The sequence below is a fragment of the Scardinius erythrophthalmus genome (genome assembly GCF_964197995.2).
Source record: "Scardinius erythrophthalmus genome assembly, chromosome: 12".
Lineage (NCBI taxonomy): Eukaryota > Metazoa > Chordata > Actinopteri > Cypriniformes > Leuciscidae > Scardinius > Scardinius erythrophthalmus.
In genome coordinates this window covers 17,526,053-17,551,904 of record NC_138232.1, presented here as the reverse complement: position 1 = coordinate 17,551,904, position 25,852 = coordinate 17,526,053, and the positions used below count along the sequence as shown (strand labels likewise).

Below are 25,852 nucleotides of genomic sequence, written 5' to 3'. Positions count from 1 at the left end.
TTCTACTTAAGTACAGTAACGAAGTATTTGTACTCCGTTACATTACAACACTGGTGTATATATATATATATATATATATATATATATATATATATATATATATATTTATATATAATATAATATATAAATAAAGTTGTTTAAGGTCGTAAGGAGACTCGAAATTCACAGTTGTTTATGGGAGAGTGCGGTCACTGCGGAACGCTTTTGCTGTGATTTCCTGTTTTTACAATAATTGAAGTTTATCTGATTAGTGGATCTTTCTACAGTATTATGGGTAAGGTAGTCCTTCACAGAGAATTTAATAAATAAAAAAGTCACATTATGTTCTACAGAAGTATAAGCTATTTATTAACAACCTCAGAGCTCATAGTATCTTCCTTGATAAGTGTATACATGAAACTGTTTTTTTTTTTTTTTTTTTTTTACATCCGTTACCCTACACTGTGTTTTAAAACAAATCATGGTATTTTAATTTTGCTTTAGTGGAGTACCAATATAAAAATTCTGTTTAATACTGATAAGCCGATAATTCTTGTCATGTTATATCTAAAAAACGATAAATGGCTGATATCAAAATTCAATACTATTTTGTTTAAATAAATTAAACACAACACTAAAACTAAAATAATTAAAAAAAAATGTTTGAAGTGTATGAATCTTATGATACTTTAAACACACAAGGGGTTGTCCATACTCTTGAATCGCACTCATTAACGCTCTTTAGGAGTGTGGATGTTGGCTATCGTAGGCCTCTCGATACATGGAATGTGATTGCAGAAAACTTTTTTTGAAATCTTTTTGATTATATTTTTTTATTTTATTGCCTGGAGGGGAAAGAATTTAGCATTCCTAATGCTAAGCCACAAGGAGCTCATGCTCTTTTGGTTTTGCTAGGATACAATGTTCATTCAAAAGAGCTTAATGTTGTATCTGGAGTTGCCTCAAATTCTTTAGTGTACGATCAAGTTCAGCAGAAACAACAACAAAAGACATTAGTCATATTGTTGTTCTGTATAGGCAGAGTCCTGTTATATGGTATTCTACGTACTCTTATTGTCAAGATTGACAATGGCACCATTGTGGAGAGGTGATGTCTCTCAAATGAACACTTGTTCTTTGAAAATTGTGTGTGTGTGTGTGTGTGTGTGTGTGTGTGTGTGTGTGTGTGTTTACCTGGTATGCCTTACAATATAGGGACTAAATATCCACTCAAGGATGGTAATACCAGATAGAACAGACTTTTTTTTTTATCCCCATGAGGAAAACGGCTTATAAATCATACGAAATTAAGTTTTTTTTTGAAAATGTAGAAATGCAGAAAGTGTTCTGTGATGGGTAGATTTAGGGGTATGGTTAGGGTCAGGGGATTAACTATACAGTTTGTACAGTGTAAAAATCATTGTCTATATGTGTGTGTTGTGTGCGTGTGTGTTGGGCGCAGCAGGATAGTCAGTAGCTGTAAAACTCAGTGCTCTGTCAGCATAGAGCACAGGACACTAGTCAGCAGAACTCCCTCATTCTTCTGAGCCACATCCTTCCCTCACCCCATCCCGTGCTCCAGACCCCTTGCAGAGACTGCCAGGTCATGGAGCTTGTTTCAAGCCCTTGAAAAATTCCTTAGAAATACCACCTGGTTGTTGGAGCTCTAGTGGTGTGGTTATTACATGGTGCCAATACCATGGTATTTAGATAGTACTTAGATATTGCAAAGAATACTATGATGATACATGTCAGAAAATGGAGTTTGTAGGTTCAACCTGTTTCAGCTTGGGTTTCCGCCAGGTACTCTGGTTTCCTCCATAGTCCAAAGACATGCATGATGGGTGAATTGGAGAGACAGAAAAACTGCCTGTAGGTATGAGTGAGAGTGTGTATGCGAGTGTGTCCTGTGTGAGCCCTGCAATGGACTAGCCCACAGTCCAGCTTGTTTTCCCACCAGCTGCCCGAGATGCCTGGATAGGCATCAGCCTTCTTTAATACAATCCACCAAAATAAAAGTAACTTGAGGAAATTATGTCTATTACTATTGTAATTACTATTATAATTATTATTAAGTAATATCCTAAGATATCTTTCATCCATGTTTTAATTTATACAGTATATAGCTGTGGGCAAAATATTAGTAGTGACATAAATATTGTGTTTTACAAAGTTTGCTGCTTCAGAATTTGTAGGTTATTTTTTTTTACATGTTTCTATGGTAGACTGGAAAACAATGGTATCATAAGATTTTAATATATGCAAAGAGTTCATATTTACAGTGTTGACCCGTCTTCTCTGCAATTTGCTCTGGCATGCTATCAGCTTCTGGGCCAAATCCTGACTGATTAGTGTTCGGAGTTGATCACAATTTGTGGACTTCTGCTTGTTCATTTGCCTTTTGAGGAATTGACCCTAGGTTCTCTATGGGATTAAGATCCAGGGAGTTACCTAGCCACAGATCCAAAATTTAAATGTAATGACCTCTGAGCCACTTCATTATCACTCTTGCCTTGTGACACGGTGCCTCCATCATGCTCGAAAAATGCCTGGGTCATCACCAAATTGCTCCTTGATTGTTGGTAGAAGTTGCTCTTGCAGGAAGTTTTGATTCCATTCTTTATGTGTTTTGGGACAGAATTATGAGAGATCCCACTCCCTTGGATGAAAAGCAACAAATCCTCTGCTGTCCAATTCTTGTACTTCCAACAGAATTTTAGTGTGCCCTTGATGTTTTTCTTGGAGTGAAGTATTTTCTTTGCGTGGTAATACACAGTATTCTTTGACAAACCTTGAAGTACCATGCAAATGACACATGTGAATTTGGTAGTGAGTGTTGTAGGCCCTAGTGCTTGAGACCTGACTCAACTCCAAGACAATATTTTCATGTTCTTGCTCTTGTCACGAAATCTGCAGATATGTTTTGTCATGCAAATTCATGATACTGAGAAGAAAATATTTTTCTTTTTTTCAGTCTCACCTCTGCTTTTACCTCACATTCCCATTAAATAACACCCCACCCTCATTCCTGATGATCCAACAGTGTTTGCTATGTTTATGTTGGTCTGATACCTCTCTTGTGAGCATTTCCATTGTTCTAAGTCATTTATTCTCTCAGTATGGTGCGGAATGCCAGAGGGGGGCACCCAATAGCGAGCCTGTTTAACATTAACGTTTGAGGTTATTCTAAGTACTTCTTATTTTGGCCTCCTTAAAGTTTTCCTTGTTTTATAAACTCTGAGGGGGGCTCTTGAGTTTGGATGTCACAGAGTCCTGCTGCTGTTAAAATAATAAACGCAGGGAAGACCAAAGGAATAGCCACATTTGTGCATTCTTGACCAAGCACGTATACTCACTAAGATGGTTTATTAGGCTATATGGCCGATTGGCACTTGAATCTAACCACAGCTGGTGATAAAGCTTGCATGAATTATTACTCCAGAGCTTAAAGTTGACCTTCTAAAAATATGTTAACCTTTTGCTAATAGCACCATGTAATGGTGTAAAAAAGTGCATGCCTGTGTGTATGAAAATTATCTCCCCAGAAAGGATCAAGTTTGATGAGTAGTAGACCTGCAAAGTAAATAATGAACAGTCATGATCAACTTTGGGGTAAAGGCTCAAATAGCAGATAACTGGCTTACTGGAAGATAGAGCAGCATTACATATCATGCCAGGAATTTACTTTACTTTAGACCAAACCCCCTATTTGGCTACATGTTCCCTGAAATCCTCTCTTTATGACAGAATATGTATGATTAACTCGCTTCTAGCTCGGCTGTGGAGGTAAAGTGCTAATGTGGAAAGCTTATGACTTGCCCCCCTGTGCTGATTTAGAAAGGTGAACATGCCTTTCTCATTTGGTCATTTAAGGTTAATACACCTACAGCAATAATAATATATTTGGCACTAGAGTGCGTGCAGTTGTTTAGGAAATGCTCTAAGACTTTGTTCACACACCTGATCAGTTTTTCAAATTGAATCTTTAAGACTGTCATTTTGAATGTGATTAAAATAAGATCTGTTTGTTCAAACAGTCCATATCCAGTTTACGTACTCTTAAGTTGGGTGATATGACCAAAATCTTATTTCATGGTATGAGAAGTTTTATTTCACGATAACGATTTATATCTCGAGATAGCTTTTTTTTTTTTTTTTATTATTATTATTATTAAAAATAAGAACAAAGAAGCAAATTGCAAACAGTAGGACAAATGAAATAGAGCAAAGATACAAATTAAATAAACTTTTTTTTCAGCTACAGTAGGTTTATATAACATAATAAGAAAAACTACAGAAATTGAATAATCAAGTGTATTACTAAAACATTGCATAGTCTTCACTGTATGAATCCAATATGAACTGATACTTATTAAAGATACAAAAGTGATTAATTCAAGAGCAGTAAGTGATTTTCTCTTTTTCTTTTGTTGTTTGATTAAAGAATTTTGTAATAAAATATCAAAAAAACACTTGGACAGTGTGATATATTTCCTGCAGTTGTGTACTTACAATATCCCAAAAGTAGACTTTGGGACAAAATGAGAAATAAAACGAGGATCAATATCAGCGTGGCGTTTTCGAGATGCCGAGAGCTCCACGTCCGTGACAAACTTCGACTTGACAGAGACGCAAATGTACATAATACTAATCAATGTTATATAGCTCAACATGATGAAATGTTAGAATATGATCAGTATGTTATTCTAATGTTGATCTAGCTTACTGCTAGTCTCATACAGACAACAAACTAACACATAGAACAACATTATAACTTTCAACACACTCAAATGCAGTTTAGTGTGATATAGACCAAGTGAAACAGCGCTGTGTTAGGCTACCTCACAAGTTTCATTCGTCTAATAAACTGACCTGTGTGAGTATTAATTCAGCACTTGTGGGTATTTCGATGAAATGTCCTTTTTCCTTTATATCAGCGGGATTCGTGTGTGGCGCTGATATCTATCTCTCATTAGCAATTGCACCCTGCTTCATACCACAGTCATGTTGAAAACATCAATGTATTCACTCATCCATAAACATTATTAGATCCTTCGGCATGACAACAAGTTCCATAATTCCGCTTATGCGTCATCAACCTACGCCTTTTGTTATTGTAAGAGGTTAGCGCCCCCTAGAGGTGTAAAAAATTACATATTGTAGCTTTAACATTGAGACAGACAGTTTATTAAGCTGCTGTCCCTTTAAAACTAAATGCACTGATCCAATTTACTGACACGCATCCGATTTTCACCCAACTATTTACGTTAATGTAAGACATAACCAACTATTTACATGAATACTCCACACAACGTGTATTTTGACTTTATTGTGCGTCTATCTGTCCATTCAAACACAATAAGATATGAAAAAGAACTGAATTCGCGTTCGCATGTTGTCTGAGAGAGGCGGCTTTCTGTGAACTTGCTTCAGCTGTGTGTTTGTCAGCGCGAACACATGGAGTTCTTTTTCACAGCTTATTGCACTTCATAACTTCGTTTAACATCATACACATTCCGAATTCGTGGTTCCATGCTGTCTAAGAGAGGTGGCTTTCTGTGCGCGCTTCAGCTGTCTGTCAGTCAGCGCGATCACCAACCGCATTGAGTTCTTTTTCACAGCCTATTGCGCTCAACATCAAACACGTCCCACTCTTTATTTTCTCATTAATGCATGTTTCTTTAGCACTCTTACGTGTATATGTCTTTTAGTAATGTGCTACCCGGATATATTAAAAATAAAGATGAAAAACCGCACTCTCAAAGTATACTTTCATAGATTTATTGTTACCATGTCCACACAAAATATGTGACTTGATATATTTACATTCCGCAAAATAAACAATACAGTAAAATCTCTAACAATAGATACTTTATTTCATTGTCACGATATATACCGTCATATCGCCCAGCCCTATCTACATTGGTTACTATAGTAAAAAACACTTCCTGAGAGTCCATGCATTTACTGCATCATGTAGCCTTTTAGAATACAGCAACAGAAATGGTTCCAAACAAAGCCGGAGCAGAACCGTTGCTTACGCAGAGTAACACACAGTCGTTTCGTTACGGAATTAATGAAACACATATACTGTGTTTCATTATTCACTACAGAGCACGAGCAATATAGTTTTTAGAGTAAAAAGTTGTGACAGACTACTGCACATTGAGTATGACGTAACATATGCATTGTCCCAGATGACTAAAACAATTGAATGTGACCATTCACACTGAAACATTTGGATTGGATGTAAAAATCAGATTTCACTTAACTGATTTTTAGATGCCAAACAATCAGATTTTTGCTCCCTATCTGAAGAAAGCCTAACCGCACTGCACTACCTGACAGGCTAGTCATTTACAAAAGGTGAATGCTTGTCCGTATATTGTCATTGTTCGATTTCAGCCACACAACAAAGAGAGTGCTCTTAGTATAGATCTATTCATTTGTAGGTGATGCATGGTCATGAAACGGACAGTTTTTATTCAGCCTGAGTGTATTGTGTCTGTCACAGGTGGAAGAGGGCAGTAAGGCCGCAACCGCAAGACTGCAGGCTGGAGATGAACTCATCAGTATCAACAACATTTCTCTCACCGGCTTCAGACAAGAGGCCATCTGTCTAGTCAAGGGCTCCCACAAAACTCTCAGCTTGGTGGTGAAAAGGTAATTTATCCACAACCTCACTATTATTTTTGGTCCCTGTTTACACCTGATTATAAGATCTCAGGGGATCTGATCACAAGCAGTCAAGCTGTTTTCACCTAACATGCCTCACAAATACAAATTTCGAGGGTATGAACATCATCATTCATGCATAACTCACTGTGTCAGTGTTTACTTGCACGTTAATAAACAAGCACGGAAAGTCAACAGGCTGTTGTTTCCAAATATACTTTCAAATTTTAATCTCATTGCAGATGAGACTTTTTATTTTATTTTAGTAATTTTAGTAAAGCGCCTATCATCAACTTCTTAAAGTCATCGTTTGTAAGGTTTAGAAATTAGAATAATTGTTTTAGCTCAATGACTGATTGTCTGATTGGCAGAAACAGATGTTAATATCAGGTGTGAACATGGTCTTTGACATTTTCTCCTCTTAGTGAAAAGATAGGCCTATTTGTGGTTGTTGACTTACTCTTGCTTCATATAAAAGATGCACTAAATATTTTGAGCAGGATTATTTGCATTCCCATCAATATTGTATTGCTCCATTAGGTAGAAACACCAGTGAATCAATGTACGTTACAGGTGGGTAGTGAGTGTAGCTGTTGGGGATTGGTGGAGTTTGCATCACTAGTTCAGCTGATGCTGAGGGAGCCGTTGAATTCCTGACAGTCCAGTTCTGCCAGATTGCTTTCTGGCACTTACAAGTTTAAATGAGAAATTTACAACATTTTCAGTATATTTTTCATTATTGTCACAAATTAGTGCACAGTGATAAATTGATTGATTAGGGATTTAGAATCTTAAATATTTATGCTTCATTTTACGGCATAACTTTTTTGTATATTTTAGATTTTTGTTTAGATATTCTTTTTAATTTACAGATTTTAGTTCCCAACTAATAAAAAAAAACATTATTCAATTTATTCTGTTCTGTTGGTGGACATTTACCTATATGACTTTTTTACATTCTTGTGAACAGTGTAATTGCTAATCATTCTTTTTGTTAAGATACAGTATTAAGAACATGGTACTGTGTGTGAAGAGTGAAAGTGCTAAGGGATTCAGTCCTGTCTGTATGTCAGTGATCATCATAAGTTATTTTAGCTCCAGTAACATGATTATTTTTCTAATTGAAACATCAAAATGTGCATTTCCTGTACTCCGCCACCCTTCCTATTTCTACTGACATAGTCAAAGGCTGACATTAGAGTGAGCTGCCACTATGTTTTCACTAACAACCCTCTCTGAAGTTTCTATCTGATGCAGTAGATTTGCATGCAGGCTGAAAGTGTTCTCAGCCAGTGGACACTGCGGGTAGAGAGCGTGTGTCGAATATGTGATGCAAATTAAGTGATTTGGTCCTGATTCACGTGGTCTGATTGTTATCAGGTTTTTTCACAACTTCTGCTCTTTTCCAACTTTTCACACAAGGGTGAGATTTTCTCACCTTGAAAGCTGTGTATGCATATGTTTACAGCAACACTTACAACAATGTGGTCTCTCTGTTAGAAATGAAATAAATGGATGCAGAACAGTTTCAGGTTTGATTTTAAGTCGTCATTAAGCTATAAAGGCCTAATTTATTTATTTTTTACATTATTATCTTGTCCTTATAGAAAAATGTGCATTATGAAAGCCATAATATTTTTCACTGGCCCATTTTCATTGGCCCATTGCAGCTGAAGAGGAGCAAGCTGGTCAGTCCACTTCTTTGTGTGCCAAACACTGTCCTCTTTGTCTCAGTTTGGCATATCTGGGCAACACTAAGTATGTTTGGTCGCATTACAGGATAACTGCTAAACAAACAATGTCATCCAGGGAGAAAAACTGCCTCTGTTCATCTATTGCACAGAGCCATTACTGCGGGTTTGCAGCAGCACAGAAGGTGACTCGAACTCTACGTTAAGGTGACTTGAACATCTGTTGAAGATTCACTGTAGTTGACTTTTTAATTCATGGAAATTAGGCAAAGTTATCCATTTAAAGTTAAATTCGGATCAAAGCTTAGATTAAACGAGATTAATGATGTTAACTTTGGCCTGAGTGTTTTGGGTTTTTTTTGTCTCCATTTATCGGAGTAATGTTTTGTAGATGGGGGTTGTGTTTGGTGACATCAAAAGGATTGTCTCAGTTTCATATCTCCAACAGTGAAACGAATGTGGACCGAGTAGGCAATCAGGGATAAGTGGTTGACATTGTTAAACAGACACGTAACAACTCACAGTTTATTCAGTTAGATTGATGCATTCCAATTGAGTAATCACAAAGGATTTCAGGGACATTTCGTGATGCATGCATTTGAATGTTTAAATCAAGAGAACCTAAACCCTCATTTGAAAAAAAAAAAAAAAAAGTTTTATCATTTGTAGCTGCGATTTTTGTTGTGCACACATTTCCCTGTATTTTCCTGTGCCTGTAGCAGATCATTTCAGTGGGCAACAAGACATGACTGAGTCAGAATTAGAAAACACAAAGCAGATAACAAGTCATTACTGGACCACAGTGGAAGGTGTGGCATGTTTGGGCAATCTGCCGACTGATGTTTCACAAGAGGTGTGAGAATCTCATCCAGAATGGCTTTCATTAAGGATAGCCTGATTGTATAAGCTTCTATACCATTCAAAAGTCTGAGTAAGTAAGTATTGGTAAGTGTTTTTTTTTTGTTTTTTGTATTCCGCAAGTACATTAAATTGATTAAAAGTGACAGTAAAGACCTTTAAAGACTAGTCAAAGAATCCTGAAAAAAGGACCATGGTCTCTACAAAAAAAAAAAAACTGTTATAAGAATGTTTCTTAAGCACCAAATCAGAATGATTTAATGTGACACTGAACTAATGTCTGCTGAAAATTAAATTACATGTTGAAATATATTAAAATAGAAAACAGTTCTTATAAATTGTTATATTTCACAATGCAGTTTTGGTGAGTATAATAGAGTTCTTTCAAAAACGCTGAAAAAATCGGGTTGCTCTTTATTTTACAGTACATGCACTTACGTATACTTACACTGTACGCACCTAAGAAAGTACAGGGGCCTATACCATGAAGCCGGTTTAGGTGGCTAGCCAGATATGTTTCAGTTTAGTTTGCGCCAACCCTGGGTTTTAGGCACGATGAAAGTGGTTTGGCTTTTAGCAGTGTTCATTGCCATAGTAACTTACGCTCCACGGCTAACCTGGTCCGGGGCAGGTTATGTTCCAGGTAAGAGATCTCAAACCAAAATTGGACCTATCAGCTGTGAGCAAAGGATAATGTCACTCCACCTGTTTCTACTCCAAATTAAAGGTCAAGTCAAGTCAAGTCAACTTTATTTATATAGCGCTTTTCACAATACAGATTGTATCAAAGCAGCTTCACAGTATTAAATAAAATAGTACATCAGTGTATGTTTCTGGTGTAAAACATCCACGTTTGGTAATGCAGATCAATAGCACTGTTGAATCGATTAATCAAATTAAGTATCCCCAACTGAGCAAGCCAAAGGCAACAGTGGCAAGGAACCGAAAAACTCCATTAGGTGACCTAATGGAGAAAAAAAAACCTTGGGAGAACCCAGGCTCAGTCGGGGGCCAGTTCTCCTCTGGCGTTTATGAAGTAGAGACCGGATTTAACTGTAAGATTAAAATATTATATGAATGCCTGGCTGAAGAGATGCGTCTTTAATCTAGTTTTAAACTGGGAGAGCGAATCTGAGCAACGAACAGTATCAGGAAGGCTATTCCAGAGTTTTGGTGCTAAATGTGAAAATGCTCTCCCTCCTTTGGTGGATCTGGATATCCTAGGTATGACCAGAAGCCTCGAATTTAGTGATCTTAAAGAGCGCGATGGATTATAGGGCGATAGAAGATCCGTTAAATAAACTGGAGCTAAGCCGTTTAGGGCTTTATAAGTCAGTAGCAATACCTTGTAATTAATACGGAACTTTATAGGTAACCAATGTAGTGATGATAAAATTGGTGTTATATGGTCAAACTTTCTTGATCTAGTAAGAACTCTAGCGGCGGCATTTTGGACTAACTGTAGCTTGTTTATTGAGGATGCAGGACAACCAGCTAATAAAGCATTACAGTAATCTAGTCTCGAGGTCATGAATGCATGAACTAGCTTTTCTGCATCAGAGACAGATAGCATGTTACGTAATTTAGCAATATTTCTAAGGTGAAAAAAGGCTGTTTTTGTAACATATGAAATATGATTTTCAAAAGACAAGTTACAATCTAATATAACACCCAGGTCTTTTACTGTAGAGGATAAAGTAACAGGACACCCTACTATGTTAAAGTTGTATTGAAGGAGGTTTTGTGGGCGGTTTTTTGAACCGATAAGTATTACCTCTGTCTTATCTGGATTTAATAAAAGAAAATTGTGCGTCATCCAATCTTTTATATCTTTAACACACTCTGTCAATTTGGATAATTTAGCGTTTTCATCCGGCCGTGATGAAATATATAGTTGAGTGTCATCAGCATAACAATGGAAACTAATTCCATGTTTCCTTATAATATTTCCAAGTGGCAGCATATATATTGAGAATAATAGAGGGCCTAACACAGATCCTTGCGGCACTCCATAGTTTACTGGAGTTATGATCGATTTTTCTCCGTTTAAATAGACAAAATGGTAGCGGTCAGATAGGTATGATCTGAACCAGCTTAATGCTTGTCCTTGAACACCGGTATAGTTTTGTAGCCGATCTAAGAGTATTGTGTGATCTATAGTATCGAACGCAGCACTAAGATCAAGTAAAACTAGTATTGAGATACAGCCTTGGTCAGAAGCTAAGAGTAAATCATTTGTGATTTTAACGAGCGCAGTTTCAGTGCTATGATGCGGCCTGAACCCAGACTGAAACTTTTCATAGGTGTCATTTTCTTGCAAGAAAGAGCCCAGTTGGGCAGACACAACTTTTTCTAATATTTTGGACATAAAAGGAAGATTTGAAATGGGTCTATAATTTGCTAGGTTATTTGGGTCTAATTGTGGTTTCTTAATTAGTGGTTTTATAACTGCCAATTTAAATGTTCTTGGAACATGACCTAAAGATAAAGACAAGTTAATAATATTGAGGAGAGGCTCTTCCACTATAGGTAACACTTCTTTCAATAGTTTAGTTGGTATGGGATCTAATAAACATGTTGTTGTTTTAGAGGAAATGATAAATTTATTTAACTCTTTTTGTTCTATAGTTGTAAAGCACTGTAATTGTTCTTGCGGGGTGATAATCGAGGCTGAATTATAAGGCGCGATTGAAGATTGAACGTTTACAATTGTGGATCTGATGTTTTCTATTTTCTCAGTGAAAAAATTCATGAAATCATTACTACTAAACTGTAACGGAATATTTTGTTCAGGTGACGCTTGTTTATTTGTTAGTCTAGCCACGGTGTTAAATAAGAACCTAGGATTGTTTTGGTTATTTTCTATTAGTTTGCGGAGATGCTCAGCCCTGGTCACTACATAGCAAATGATTTTTAAAGACAAAATCGCCTGGCTTTTAGTAACACTTATTTAGAATAATAATTTTGTATGATTTAGATATTATTTATGTAATTATCAATCGATCACACATACAATTTTAGTTTATCAATTATTTTTATGCACAGTTTAAAGGAATAAACATATAAAGGTAATATAAATACGCTTGAGAATCAACAGATTAAGCTATAAAATGACTACATATGAGCTTAAAAGTTCAATTCTCTCAATACCTTTGTCAACTGTATAAAATAACTTCACAATTTTTACTTGCACTGATATAGCAAAACTTTTTCTTTTAGTTGTCCTCTCTCATAGACAGCTATTTTCTTCTTGCTGTGTAAATTTGTTTAAATTCTTAATATTTTTCAATCTCGTAATATTCTGCAGAAAAGAGAAGTGAATCGCGCTGCTTCTCTCGCGAGAAATGAATTGCAGTTTTCATTCTTTCTCAGCATGTGATTGGCTGTTCGCCACTGATGTCACATCTAAACTAAACTAAACTAAACTCAGGATCAAAGCCTGAGTTGACAGAGAAAGTTGATGATCAGCATCATGGTACCAACAAAGCCTGGTTGGATTGGTTCGGTTTTGTCCCCAAAAACCCAACATATTTATAGCCAACAAATAGCATGCCGTTACATCACTCCACCCTCACCCTAATGTTGTTTTAAAAACCTGTTGAGGTGGGTGTAATTGTCATAATCCTTCAAATTTGTGTGACAAATTTGACATGTTTTGTCAGCCTAAGGCAGATGACTGGGTTGTGTGAACAAAACGACCCTGACCCTGGCGAATCATGTACCTCGATCTGTACCATTACGACTGAGCAGAGGGTGACGTGGCTTTTAACGGTGTACTTTTTGAAAGGGATTGCATGCCTGTGTAAGACCAAAGCAAAATAGGAGTTTGACTGTGAAATGAGGAAATAGGAAGTTGTTGAGTTTGTGGGTGGTGCCTGTTTTGCATATGCTGACTTCATTTGAAACTATGAGATCATGGTATGAGCTGGAATAGAATGTTTAGTTTGGCATGACCAAGGCACTGGACAAACATAGAAAGTTGGATTTACAGTGGAACAAGGCCATCTGTATACTTTAATACTTAAGTAGCCCACAGTAGTTTTTATTAATACTTTTCCCAAAGAAATGAACAGTACTTTTGAAAAATGCTTAAAGGTATAGTTCACCCAAAAATGAAAATTCTGTCATTAATTACTCACTCTCATGTCGTTCCAAACCCGTAGGATCTTCGTTCATCTTCAGAACACAAATGAAAGATTAAGACAAACAAATTAAGGTATTTTTGATGAAATCTGAGAGCTTTCTAAAAATAAATAGTTGATTAAAGTTGTTATTTTGTTTAGTTTTTTGGCGCAAAAAAAGTATTCTCGTTGCTTCATAAAATTGAACACTGTAGTCACAGTCACTACCTTTCTGGCCCTTAAAAGTGGTAATGGCATTGCTGTGTGGGATTTCATCAAAAATATCTTAATCTGTGTTCCGAAGATGAATGAAGGTCTTAAGGGTTTGGAACTACATGAGGGTGAGTAATCAATGACAGAATTTTCATTTTTGGGTGAACTAACCCTTTAAAATGATGTACACACTCATGAGATGAAGACTCTTGTTATTCAGTGAGCACGTTTCCATGCACACCAATACGCTGATAACCCACAAAAATCAGCTTATTGAAATAACCCGTTGTCCCAGTTTGTGGCAAACTAATAACCTAGCAATGCAAGTAAACCATGTTTACAAGACTTTATTGATAAATCTGTTTATTTCCCAGTAGTGACTTAAATCGAAACATAATCATTCATCAGGGCTCGAAATTAGCCTTTTTACTTGGTAGCACTTGGTAGCACAAAAAGTTAGGAGCACCAACAATATACCGTACTCTTCTGCCCGAACTAGACTTGCATACGGTCGTTACCGGAAGCCAGTGATTATAGTTTACAAAGTTCTAGATGTGGATATTTTTCTTACAAAAACGCATCTATTTGCTTCAGAAGGGCTTTATTAATCCTCTGGAGCCGTATGGATTACTTTTATGATGGATGGATGTGCTTTTTGGAGCTTCAAAAACTCAGGCTCTATTCACTCCCATTATAAAGCTAGCCAGGATATTTTTAATATGCACTTAAACTTGTACTTAAACTTATTTTCAAATAGTTCCCAGGGAACTCAGGTTTAGTTCAATAATGCAAATACATTTTAATAGTTAAGTGTCGTATCAGTATCCTAATGAAAGTGGTTTTATTTTAGAATAAGCAGTGCCCTCATGGGGCCTTTATTAGCCCTTTCACACCAGGAATTGCCAGGAAATTGCCGAAACGCCTTCTGTGCCGGCATCAATGCCGGGTTGGGGACCTAGTAACATTGCCGTGTTCAGTCCTGGAACGCATGCTGTGTGAACAAAAGCCGTCATCAATGCCGTGTCGTAATGATGACGCTGAAGCCGGGATCGTTCGTCAGCGGTATGTAATACGCTAGTTTATGATCGAATCAGAGAAAAAAAATGTACAAGCGTGGTTCCTCGAGAGAGAAATCGCAGCTCATAAGCAAACTTAAGACGCTGCTGAGACATTACGTCACGCCGATGTCACGTGTCTTTACGGGATTTTTACGGCTTGTGTGTGAACGCACTCACTGGCAGTGTGAATGAACCAAAATCAAACGAACCCGGGTCACTTTATCCATGTATTTTCCCGAATCTCTGTGTGAAAGAGCTTATTTGAGATCACATAACCAGCCCAGTCCTACTGACTTTGTCTTTGTTGCCACGTGTTAATGGACACGTTTGCTTGTGTAATAAATGAATCATGATTGACTATGAATTTCTACAAAGCCATTGGTAACTGAAAACCTTTTTAATTGCTTTTGCGTGATAGTTTTCACACCAATTTACTGGTGAGTTCACTTTTAATTAAACATACTTTTGTATTGAGTAATACAGATGAACTACATTAAAAGTTTTTTTTACACATTCTGTTTTTGCGATAGTAATTAGTCATAGTAATAAATATGATAAATGTCACAGTGATTCATTCGATGAACATGATTATCAAACTTTAGGTGATTGAAATTCATCCCATGACACACTAAATATTATCGCCCATGCATCACACAGCATTGAGTGTTTCTGTGGATGCCAGTGTGTCCAGATTCCCCACGGAGTAGGTAATCTAACTGCAGTGATATTGGGATTATGGTCAGTGTGATTAAAATGGGATTTGGAGTCTGCTGCTTCAGGATTAGATAATTCATCCACACTTTTACAGACTGTCTTGTCTGGTGCGACAATAGGAGCTAAATGATTCTATACTGTTACTTGTGAAGTGTGGAAATTGTAATGCAAGATCTGTCTTAAGTCAACAACCAGTTTCTAAATTAATTAGTTTTTTTCTAAAGTTTGATTTTGGTTTCAGAAATAAACACATTTCTCTATAAACACACAATCTGTTATTTGAAGGCTATTCTACAGTATGAGTGAGCGTGTACTGATGTTTTGAACAAAAGAAGCAAACTGGATTTAACCCAGACAGAGATGGTCCAGGTGCACAATTGAGAACAAATACATTTAAGTGTGTTTTTTGATAAAAAATGATGCATCAAATGTTCTCAGATGGCAGCTTTATTGAAAAGTACATGCCAAGCAGCAGTTTCATCTGCAACAGTGAAGAGAAAATTGTGGGATGCCAAGCATTTGTGCTGAGTTTCAAAGAAGTAGACACACCTGGAACTGGTGAAATAGAAGAGGAGATACAAATGGGCAAGAGGACCTTTTTAACTATAAATTCAAAAAAGAGCATGGATTGTCTGTTAGAAGAGCCCTACAATCCAATAATACAGAAGTGCTGCAGAAAGTTTGAGATGAACTTTAGGTATGATATAATAATCTGGCTTCTTGAATGTATAATACCTGAAATAATATAGCACTTAATATTCAATGGTTTTACTGTAGTAATTGATCAATTTAATACAACCTTTACTGAAAGCACAATCTCATAGTGATTCCAAACTTTTGAACAATAGTGTACATGTTGTGATTTGCTGCTGTGGAGATTATTTTCCCATGGTACGCATGAATAGTGTGGTTATGATTTGGAATTCCAACAGTGACTTTACATAGAATCCTTTACAATTTTAACAGTGACATACACTGTAAAAAATTCTAACCTCCCCAACTAAAACTTTTCTAGTGACTGGTCACATCTACATTTTTCAATTGGCCCAAGTGAAATTCTGTAAATTTAATTCTATAATTTACAGAATTTCACTTGGGCCAATTGAGAAATTTAGATGTGACCAGTCACTAGAAAATTTTGAGTTGGGGAGATTAGAATTTTTTTACAGTGTACAGTCATGTGACAGAGGTGTGTCTGGAGTGATGTTTAGAGTTACTCACTTGTGACTGATTCAGAGAAATATTTTTGTTTTTGGAACGTCTGCCAACTGGCTTGTCATCATAACCTTGAATTCTCTTGTGAAACTATCAAAGAGAATGTGTATTGCTGTGATTCAGATTCAGTCATTCTTATGAATGATCTCTACATGTTTATTCTGTAAAGATTTGATTGTACATTTACTATTCTCAGAAATTTTGTTGGAAAAAGACCTCAGGAGTGCAAGTTTAATTCATTATAGTTTATTGACAAAAACTATGTGTTTTTGGCTGTTGTTTTTTGACTGTCATTAGTTTGAATGCCCCATTGACATTATTGACCCAAGGGACCTTTTATAATAAACAGATCAAATCCAGAAGCCAGTCCTTCTTCTACAGACAACTCCTCACACAGTACGACTACAGCCACCTAGTGGCCGAGAGCCATAACACAATAATGGATTGGATATGATAGCACAAATGGGTTGTCTAAAAAAACGTTCAGGCTGTAGAATCATTTGGACTTTATAGTACTCTTTTTGGAGCTTTTCGACAACCTCTTGTCCCAGTCCACTTTCATTGTGTAGAAAAGTCTGGACTCTGGATATTTTGCTAGATAATCCCTTTTGTGTTCTATGATGAAAAAAAATCAACCTTCAGTGGCACTGGGGCGAGTAAAAAAGGACAATGCAAAGATAAATCAAAGTTTTGTTTTTAGTGGACATATCCCTTTAAATGCATAAACTTCTAAATTGAAGTGTATGCGCATGCGTGTGTGAGAGAGAGTTTCACAGAAGCCGTGTAACAAATCAGCATGTTAGAATAATTTCTGAAGGAACATCATGTTACTGAGGACTGGAGTAATAACTGCTGAAAATTCAGTTTTGCCACCACAGAAATAAATTGCATTTTAAAATATATTAAAGTAGAACACTGTTGTTTCACATTATAATAATATTTCACTATATTACTGTTGTACTTTAATTTTTATCAAATAAATGCAGCCGTGATGAGACTTTAAAAAACATTTAAAAAATCTTACCGACCTCAAATGTTTGAACAGTAGTGTATATGTGTAGCGAGGCATTCTATATATTATATTTTATATATTTGGCTGGTGAACAAAAGTGTCAGTGTTATACATTGGAATTGTAGACGGAATAATCCTGAGGTGATCAAAACTGGGGTTCCCCCATTCCTTGAATTTTTCCCCCCAATGTTTTATATGTCACACTTCCTTTAAGCCTTCTGTTGAAGGAAGATATGTTTCTGTAAGAATCCTTATCCCTCTTGAAATAGGCCAACTGTCAGTATTAATTGATGATATTAATGATTTCCCAGGATGCAGCTGGAATGGGTTCCATTCTTCCATTGGGCTTTAATACAGACTTTGGTTGCAAGGCTGCCGAAAATAGGACATTAACCTGTCCCTCTTTTAGTAGGTATACAGCTATTGAATTACATCTAAAGGACTAAGTATTTCAGATACAGAATGTAGTTTAAATGTTAAAGTGATGCATTATGTAATAGGCCCACCTAGGATGTGTATTCCAGTGTATTGCCATGCCAAAAATTATGTGTCTATGCCTCTGCCCAATAGAGTAAAGTAGCTGTGTGGCTATAGTGACGAGCTGTGTCACTCTGGCTTCAGAATCCAATTATAACTGGTAAATCTCTCCTATGGCATTAACTAAAAGAGGATGACTTGAACTTGATCACCACAGCAGGGGTGTAGCCAAGACATCTGCATATGATTTATAGAGGTGCTCAGTGATCCAGTATAACTGCTTTCTTGCTTTCTTAATTTCACAACGCAACATTTGGATTAGCGGCACCTAAATACCAAAGTGGTTTTTAATTTGCAATTTCATGTGGTGCTAATTGTTGATTCACCCTTTTCTAAAATGTTTTGTGGAACGGTCCATTGGCAAGGTGAGTTGACACCCGTGGGTTAGACACATTTCATTAGCATTAGAGGAAGAGCTGCTGTTTTCACAAGTACTTTAAGGAAATATAATCTAACACGGATAACCACAGTGATGGGAACTGGTCTTTAAAGCGAAGCATATGATATCATGACTGAATCGAACCAGATGCCATAGTGGGCTCAGACCTTTTGATATACAGGTGTTATTGAGGTATGTAAAGTGTTGAAATGTTATCTTACTTTTCCAGTTTTGCAGTTATCAATGTCTAGATTTCATGATTTAGTGAATGACGAAGTACAATATTTTCCTATTTTAATGCACAAGCTAAGATTGAAACAAATACTTGAGAAACCTTACAGATTTTTTTTTCAGTGATTTTATTTATTTATTTATTTTAAAGAAAAAATAAAAGCTTTTTGTGGACATGAAGTCATATTTTAACTGCAGGTGGCTTGGCTTTACAGGAAGCAGCATCAAACAGTTGTTTGGACAAGCTCCTACAGTGCTATGGTGATGAGATCCCTCTGAATCTCTGTTCCTTTATTTTGGTTGCTATGACACCTGTTACATCACCAGCCTGTGAAAGTGAAAGGTACATGGGAAAGGTGGTGCTGAGGGATTTATCTGCCTGATCCTGGCTCAGTCGGTAGGGGAACTGGGTATGGTTTTAACACTTTTAGTGTAACAAGAAGTTCGTTTTGGTCCCAGTCTCAACACAAAGTAGCTACATCTTTCTACTACAAATATGTGCCAGTGTAAAATTGCTGATGAAAAATGTGATTCATTTATGCATTGTGATTTTTTTTTTTTCATAAACAATTCTTGGTTGATCCATTCATCAAATTCATGATACATTTTCTGATGCATAATGAAATCAAAATTGACATTGAGTGCAACTTTTTCTGAATTTTTCAAGTCTGGTGATTTAAAATGTAAGAATATCAGGGCTAATCAAAATAGTTTATGTAAAGTCTTCAGTGTTGCTTAATAATTGCAAATAAGAATTATTAGTTCTTGTAGATATTCCCTATATGCAACAGGTTTAGGCACTAGATGTGATATTTGATGTGCTTTTTTATACTCAAGACAAGAGGAGGACTTTTTTATTGTAAATTCAACACAAGAAATAGGAACATACGAACACTTCTACATCCAACTATCAAACCAAAGTTCAATAGGAAGGAATTACAAAAGAGTAATAAAAAGAGAAAGTAAAGTAAATAAAGCAAGTAGTTAAAGGTGAACTATGCAGGTTTTTTACCTTAACCGAACAGCTTCGGAGTCATTGGAATAGTTATTTGACTTTTTTCGGGTTGAATGGTGGTCGCCTCTCACCCCCCTATCGCCTGTGAGCAGAAAAACCTCCCTTGCAACTTTGAGCCGGCGGGCCGCCGGCCGCAGCGCCAGGAAGTATCGCGTGATATCGGGTCTCTCGATGTAACGAATTGCTTTACGGCAAAAAAAATCTGCTAAAATTCTGTCATTATTGCGCTCCCTCACGCTGTTCGAACCTGAATGAAGAAGTCGTTTTAAAGAAGGTTCCATCTGCTTTGATGTCGTTGATCTATAGCCTCTGGTATCTGAGAGTCGCCAACGAGTTTTTTGACAGTGTTGTCAAATATCTATTCCGAAGCTGTAGGGGGAGCTCTATAGAGAAACCTGCGAGAATACAGCGAAGAAATTCCCGAAACTGCATAGCCCTGCTTTAAACTAAGAGAGGTTGTAATGTGCTTTGTATGTTTTTCTTTTTAAATGAATATATCTTTTTTTCCAAAATTATGTAAATACTGGGTTTTTTCTTCTATGAATGTAATGATAGTTGTTTATTAGACATTTAGTCTAGGTCTGTGATCAGATGTCGATCTACAGGTCATATTAAGTCTCTTGGAATGTAAAACTTTGTGCACAGAACTTGTGACAGAAGGATTCAGTCTCCTGTGCTGATTGTTTCCAAGAAATGTTGGCATGGAGCACCGAATTGAGAGTCCTTTGCTCACCCTCTAAGTCTGATTACTGTGCACCTTTCTTACTACTTACACTGTTAGCTGAGGTTAGATCAAGGGCATCCTTAATCACATCAACATGCAGGAAACCTGGTGTAAGCAAGCCATTCATTTCTTGTTCAGCCCTAATAGTAACATATAGTATGTGTAAGTTTAAGGAATGCTTTATGCTGATATATCTTAGTACTGTTCACCCAAACAAAAGAGACATGGATGGCTGTGAACCCAGCGGGGGGCTAGACGGCTATTGGTTCTTTGGCTGGTATGACATGCAGCCCAGGAATGTGCCTGTCATTACAGGCACCTCACGGTTGGCCTCTCCTAGCCCTGTATTAGCGGCTGATTGAGATGCGTTGTAAAGAAGACCTTTGTGTAGACACTCAACAGCCAACCGAATAACTGACTCCCAAGCAGCCAAAACTTTCTCTTTGTGTCCAATATTACATTGAACGAAGTGCAGTTTCCATTAGAGGGAACAAAAACAGATGTATCAGATAAGATCTTGTTGAACTTAGCGCTTAACATCTCTCCTTAAACACTTATTCTTGTCTCCTTGAAAAACAAACAAATGGCTAGATGGTTTTAGAATGGTTTCTCACTCTGGAATAAGATCTTTTAAAATGTACAAATCTTTTTGCCTGCCTTACCTTTCTGAGGCAGCGAGAAAAATGCAACCTTTATGGGAACGTTAATGCCTAGGAATGGACTCCTGTCTGGAATGCAGGGATGAGAAGACGCCTTACAATAGATCATTGTGAAAGATTTCGTAAAAGCCCGCCCATCAGGCATAAGCCAAAACAATTCTTCTGTAATCTTCTTGCCTGTCACCAGACCACTTGTTTTGATGCCAAGAAAAGTTTTAATCAAGCTCAAAACTTTGTAGGTCAAGCTCTAATCACAGTCGAGCTTCACTCTTGAGAGTGTGCGATTTGCAAAACTAACAGGTTGATTATTTGAGATCTCTAACCTTGCTTTAATCAGTTGTCCTTTGTCAGAACTGGAGTGATCTACCAGTCACATGATCAGTTTCGGGGGTTGGGAGGGTTTATGGCTTGAGTTCAACGGTCATGGTGACGTCTAGTGCCTTCAGTGAGTGGGAATCGGAAAACTCTGGTGTTGTGTAGTCCAGAGCCACTACTTAATATTCAGTGCTGGACCAATCGGATTATAGGAATAAATACTTTTCTGATCTTTTCATAATTCAATAAAACCCTTTTTCTTTTAAAGTGTAATTCTGTTGTTCTTTGTCTTTCTTTGGTTTCACTCCACTTGACAAACCAGTGCACTTAAGACTTTACAAAAATCAACCTGTTGCCATAGTAATAGAAGAAACAGAGGACCGCTGCACAAGAGGGCTTCAACGAGAGCATTTGGCCCTCTCGGTTGCTCATTAGCATACTATCCCTGAGCCAATAAGGAGACAGAAGCTGTTAGATTGCTTCAAGGAGACTGGCTATGACAACAGCCCCCTCCTCATTCCCTCCCCCCTTACTTCCCGGGGTAAAATCACCATAATCCCTGTTGAGATCTGCCCTGACTGCAACAGTCACACAGGCATTGGAAGTAGATATGAGAGTGTATGTGCTAAGGCTCGTATGATCAGATCTCTACATGGGGTTCCTCAAGGATACCTTTTTCTGTACTCTTTCATATGGAAGACGTGGATGGTTGAAAAGACTCACACTGCGGTCTGGGTCCGGCCGTCTATGGAGGGCCCTTTGTCCTGGCCTGTCTTTGATGTGAATGTGGAATGCACTGCCTGGGGAGTCCACTGGAGCAAACCCGGACTCTCAGTACCATTTCATCCATCAAAGCGTCTCAAGTCTGTTTGGCAAACTTGCTTGCTTGAGGGATTGTTTGGTGAGTTTAGAAGTTTACATCTTGCTGTCTGTTTTCGTCTGCTGTCTGTGTCTCACACCTGTTGTTGTTCCTTTTCTTCTGTTTATCTTAGCATCTGTTTAGTCTTGTCTTATTTTACTGTTTGTAAAATCTAAGCTTTGGTGCAGCTTGTGCACCTCAGATGACTTGGGCCATGTGTAAACGATTAGATGGTATGTTAAAACTCGACCTCGTGAAACCTGTTGCATTTATCTTTCCAAACCAAAATCAACCTTTGATGGTTTTCAAACACTATCAGACCCTATATATATTAGTAAACAATAGCTTTTTTCACTTTCAAAAGCTTGCTAATCTTTCATGTATGTGGCTTTTTAAGATTTTTTTCATGTTGGTTTGGCCTGTGAATAAGATTTGAATGTTAACTCTTTACCCAAGCTGATTTGCATCGGAGCTTTTGATTGGTTGTTGTCTTTTCAGAAGTGATTTGTTTGTTTTTGAACATGCCTTGTTCTGAAAACATTGGTGGGGGACTTTCCCCTCCGAACCCCCTCCTTGGCCTCCATTCCGCCTGGGCGCCGCTGATTCAGAGCACTGGCATATCTGTGCTAGACCAGCTGTAGCCCTGACAATACATCTAATAAAGAGAGTGTCATTAGCATCTGAATAGCCAGCACCATGTGTGGCGAGCACATACACACTTGAAACTTTTACACGGGAACAGACAGCATCATTGAGAGAGAGCAGAGGGTGTCTTTTGGCCACTCTGCTCATAATTTGCTGTTTAGGCCTAATCTGTTCTGTTATCTTTTAAACCTGTGACATGGACGTACATGGACATCTTTGTTTTAGACAATATCAGCTTGGTTAGCCAAATGTGGTTTAAACATATGTTTTGGGGTCAAGGATATTTGGGTTAGCAATAGCATAGTAGTTTTTATATTCAAAGAATGTCTCTTAATGTTTACTGGCTAGAAGGTGACTGGCACTTGACCTCATGGTCTAATGGAGTAGCAATGCATGTCTTTGATTGACTGTTTTTCTAACCCCTCCGGTCTAATGGAGTCTCACAGGCTTGGGTTTTAGACTGTTGGAAAATCTCGAAGATGGATTTCTGTTTTTACAATCCTATCACTAAACTGAACAACTGAATTTCAGAAACGACAGGAATGTTTTGACTTTCAAAACTTAAAGGTTACAGGTCAGGTGTGGGTGGACTCTTTAGTTTGGGGAGATACTGAGGAATGTTTCATGCTAAACTCAGTGATGCAAAGCATGTGGGATGAAGGTTTTGAACATCTCATTCACAGATCCTGGAAAGAGGTTGCGATATTTTATTAATTAATCTTTTACTTAATCCTTTTTCTTAAATCTTTTTCTCACTTTTACCCGTTTATTTTATGGAATACCTTGTCACTTGGAATGGTAGTGTTAAACATTAACCACAAGATGTCTCCCTATGTCCACTATTCACACCAAGTGAATGTTTGTTTGTATGCAAGTTGCAGATCTATGTGGCCTGTTGCATGAATCCAGTTTCAGTAGCTACTCGGGTACGTTTGAGATTAGTTTGAGCAAACTCTGGGTTTTTTTCGGGCTCAAGAAGGTGGATTGGTTTTTAGTGGGTTTCATCGTATAGGAACTTCCTCTACATGGCTAACTTTCTCTGGAGCAGGTTTTATTGTCAGAGATCGGAGACCTAAACTGGACCAATCAGCTGCGAGTTAAGTGACGTGTCTGATGCAATAAAGCCACTCCCCCTGTATCTCTGTAACTGCTCCAAATTAAAGCCGTTTAGAGTGAAAGAATTTGAGACAAACTCTTGCCCATCTTTTGCTGCTCATTATTATATATATATATGAATTGTAATTATGTATAATTCATACAATATATTCATATAATTATTATATTAATTTACAATTAATAATAAACTTTGCTTTAAAATGAATATAAATATTTATATATAAATTCAAGCTTTAATATTTATGAGACCTTTTAAACATTAAGTTTACGTGTATTCTTGAGCTCTTTGTGAAACTATATAAATTATAAGGCCTATTTGTTTGATTCACTTGCATTGATATAGTCAGATTTTTTCTTTCAGCTGCCTTCTCAAACTTTCGCTGCAGCGCCAACAGTGTTTATTCCTGCCATGTAAATGCATTTAATTTCATGATATTTTTTCATAAATATGATCTCTTAATCTTTAGAAGCGAAGTAAATTGCGTGGCTCACTTGCAAAAAGTGAATCAAACAGACGCTCTCCATGTTCCGTGTGATTGGCTGTTTGCCACAAGTGTCAAACTTTCAGGTGCACACATGCCTCAGAATTAATCGCAAACTCTGGATTAAACCTGAGTTAACAGATAACGTTTATACCGAGCGTTGTGAGCCCGTTGAACCTGATCTAAACCAGGTTGGATTTAGATGGATTTGTCTACTCTAAACCTACTCTAAAACTCAGTTTTTTCTGCTATCTTCATGCAACCGGCCTATGGTCAGTATGTTACAGTATGGGCATGATGAGAGGGAAACTAATCTGTTTTGTTTTTCCCTAAGATTTTGTCTTTTAAACTCTCTCAGTGCTGGCACTGGTGTTTTTCTGAATGACCTTATGTCTTCATTTATGTGGATTGTCTGTTTTGCCAGTGTATTTTCTTGCAGTATAACAACTTAATTATAACATTTTGTGGTTGTTTTGTCTGAATTGGTTATGTTTTTTATGCAGGGCTATATTTGTGTTTGTGTTCTTGCATAAAATGATTGACTAATTACAGACAGTGTTGTGGCCCATGCTAGTATGTCTATATTTTTCCCATCACAGAGATGGCGTTTTTTTTATGTCTCCATTTGGAATTCAGCACTCTAGAGTCCCTGTCAAACTTTTCTGAACTCGGAGATTCAGACTATATGTGTCCCTCCCCCTTTTAACTCCCTTCAGGAAAATGAAAATGGTGGATATTGTAGCACAGAAAATGCCATCAGAGAGCGACGTGCATATGGCCCGGAACTTTCTCACGAAGATTTTACGAAGTTCCATGAGGTATCGTATCAATGTTCTCCACAAGAAAACCCACTTCCTTTCCTGTACCACCCAGTCTAGTAATGATGATCTACAATCATATTCCTTCCATGGCCTTGTGATATCATCCATCAAAAGTTCAAATTTCCATCCATTAGTTTTCAACCATGTATACGCTCTTCATTCTTCATTCAGGGTTCCCACGATCATGAAGCTTGGAAATATCATTGGATTTTAAAATTGTGATTTCCAGGCCCGGAAATTCATAAGAATTGGTGAACTCTCCTAAATGAACTGAAAATAATAAAAAAATATTTATTTGTTAGAATCTGCTCTTTATGAGTGTAATCTAAATAAAGTATTTTTTTTTAAATCCTTATCCAGTTGGTATTATTGGTCAAAGGTGTGGGAATCCTGTTCATTAGTTCTTGCTATTTTTTTGAGTTTCATCTGCATCAGTTTAAGGCCCCGTCCACACTACTGCGTTTTCATTTAGAAACAGAGAATTAAAACGAATACGATCTCCGTCCACACCAGCGTTTTAGCTGCGTATTAGA

At 37.2% G+C, this 25,852-nt stretch overlaps 1 protein-coding gene across 1 annotated transcript in view; it reads left to right on the top strand.

The window, feature by feature from the left end:
* Positions 1-25,852, top strand: part of shroom2a (shroom family member 2a) — a 55,516-nt gene that overhangs the window by 15,290 nt on the left and 14,374 nt on the right. Inside the window, exon 2 of the mRNA XM_081379833.1 lies at positions 6,494-6,642. Within this exon, the coding sequence (XP_081235959.1) occupies positions 6,494-6,642 (149 nt within the window). The remainder of the gene's footprint in view (positions 1-6,493; positions 6,643-25,852) is intronic.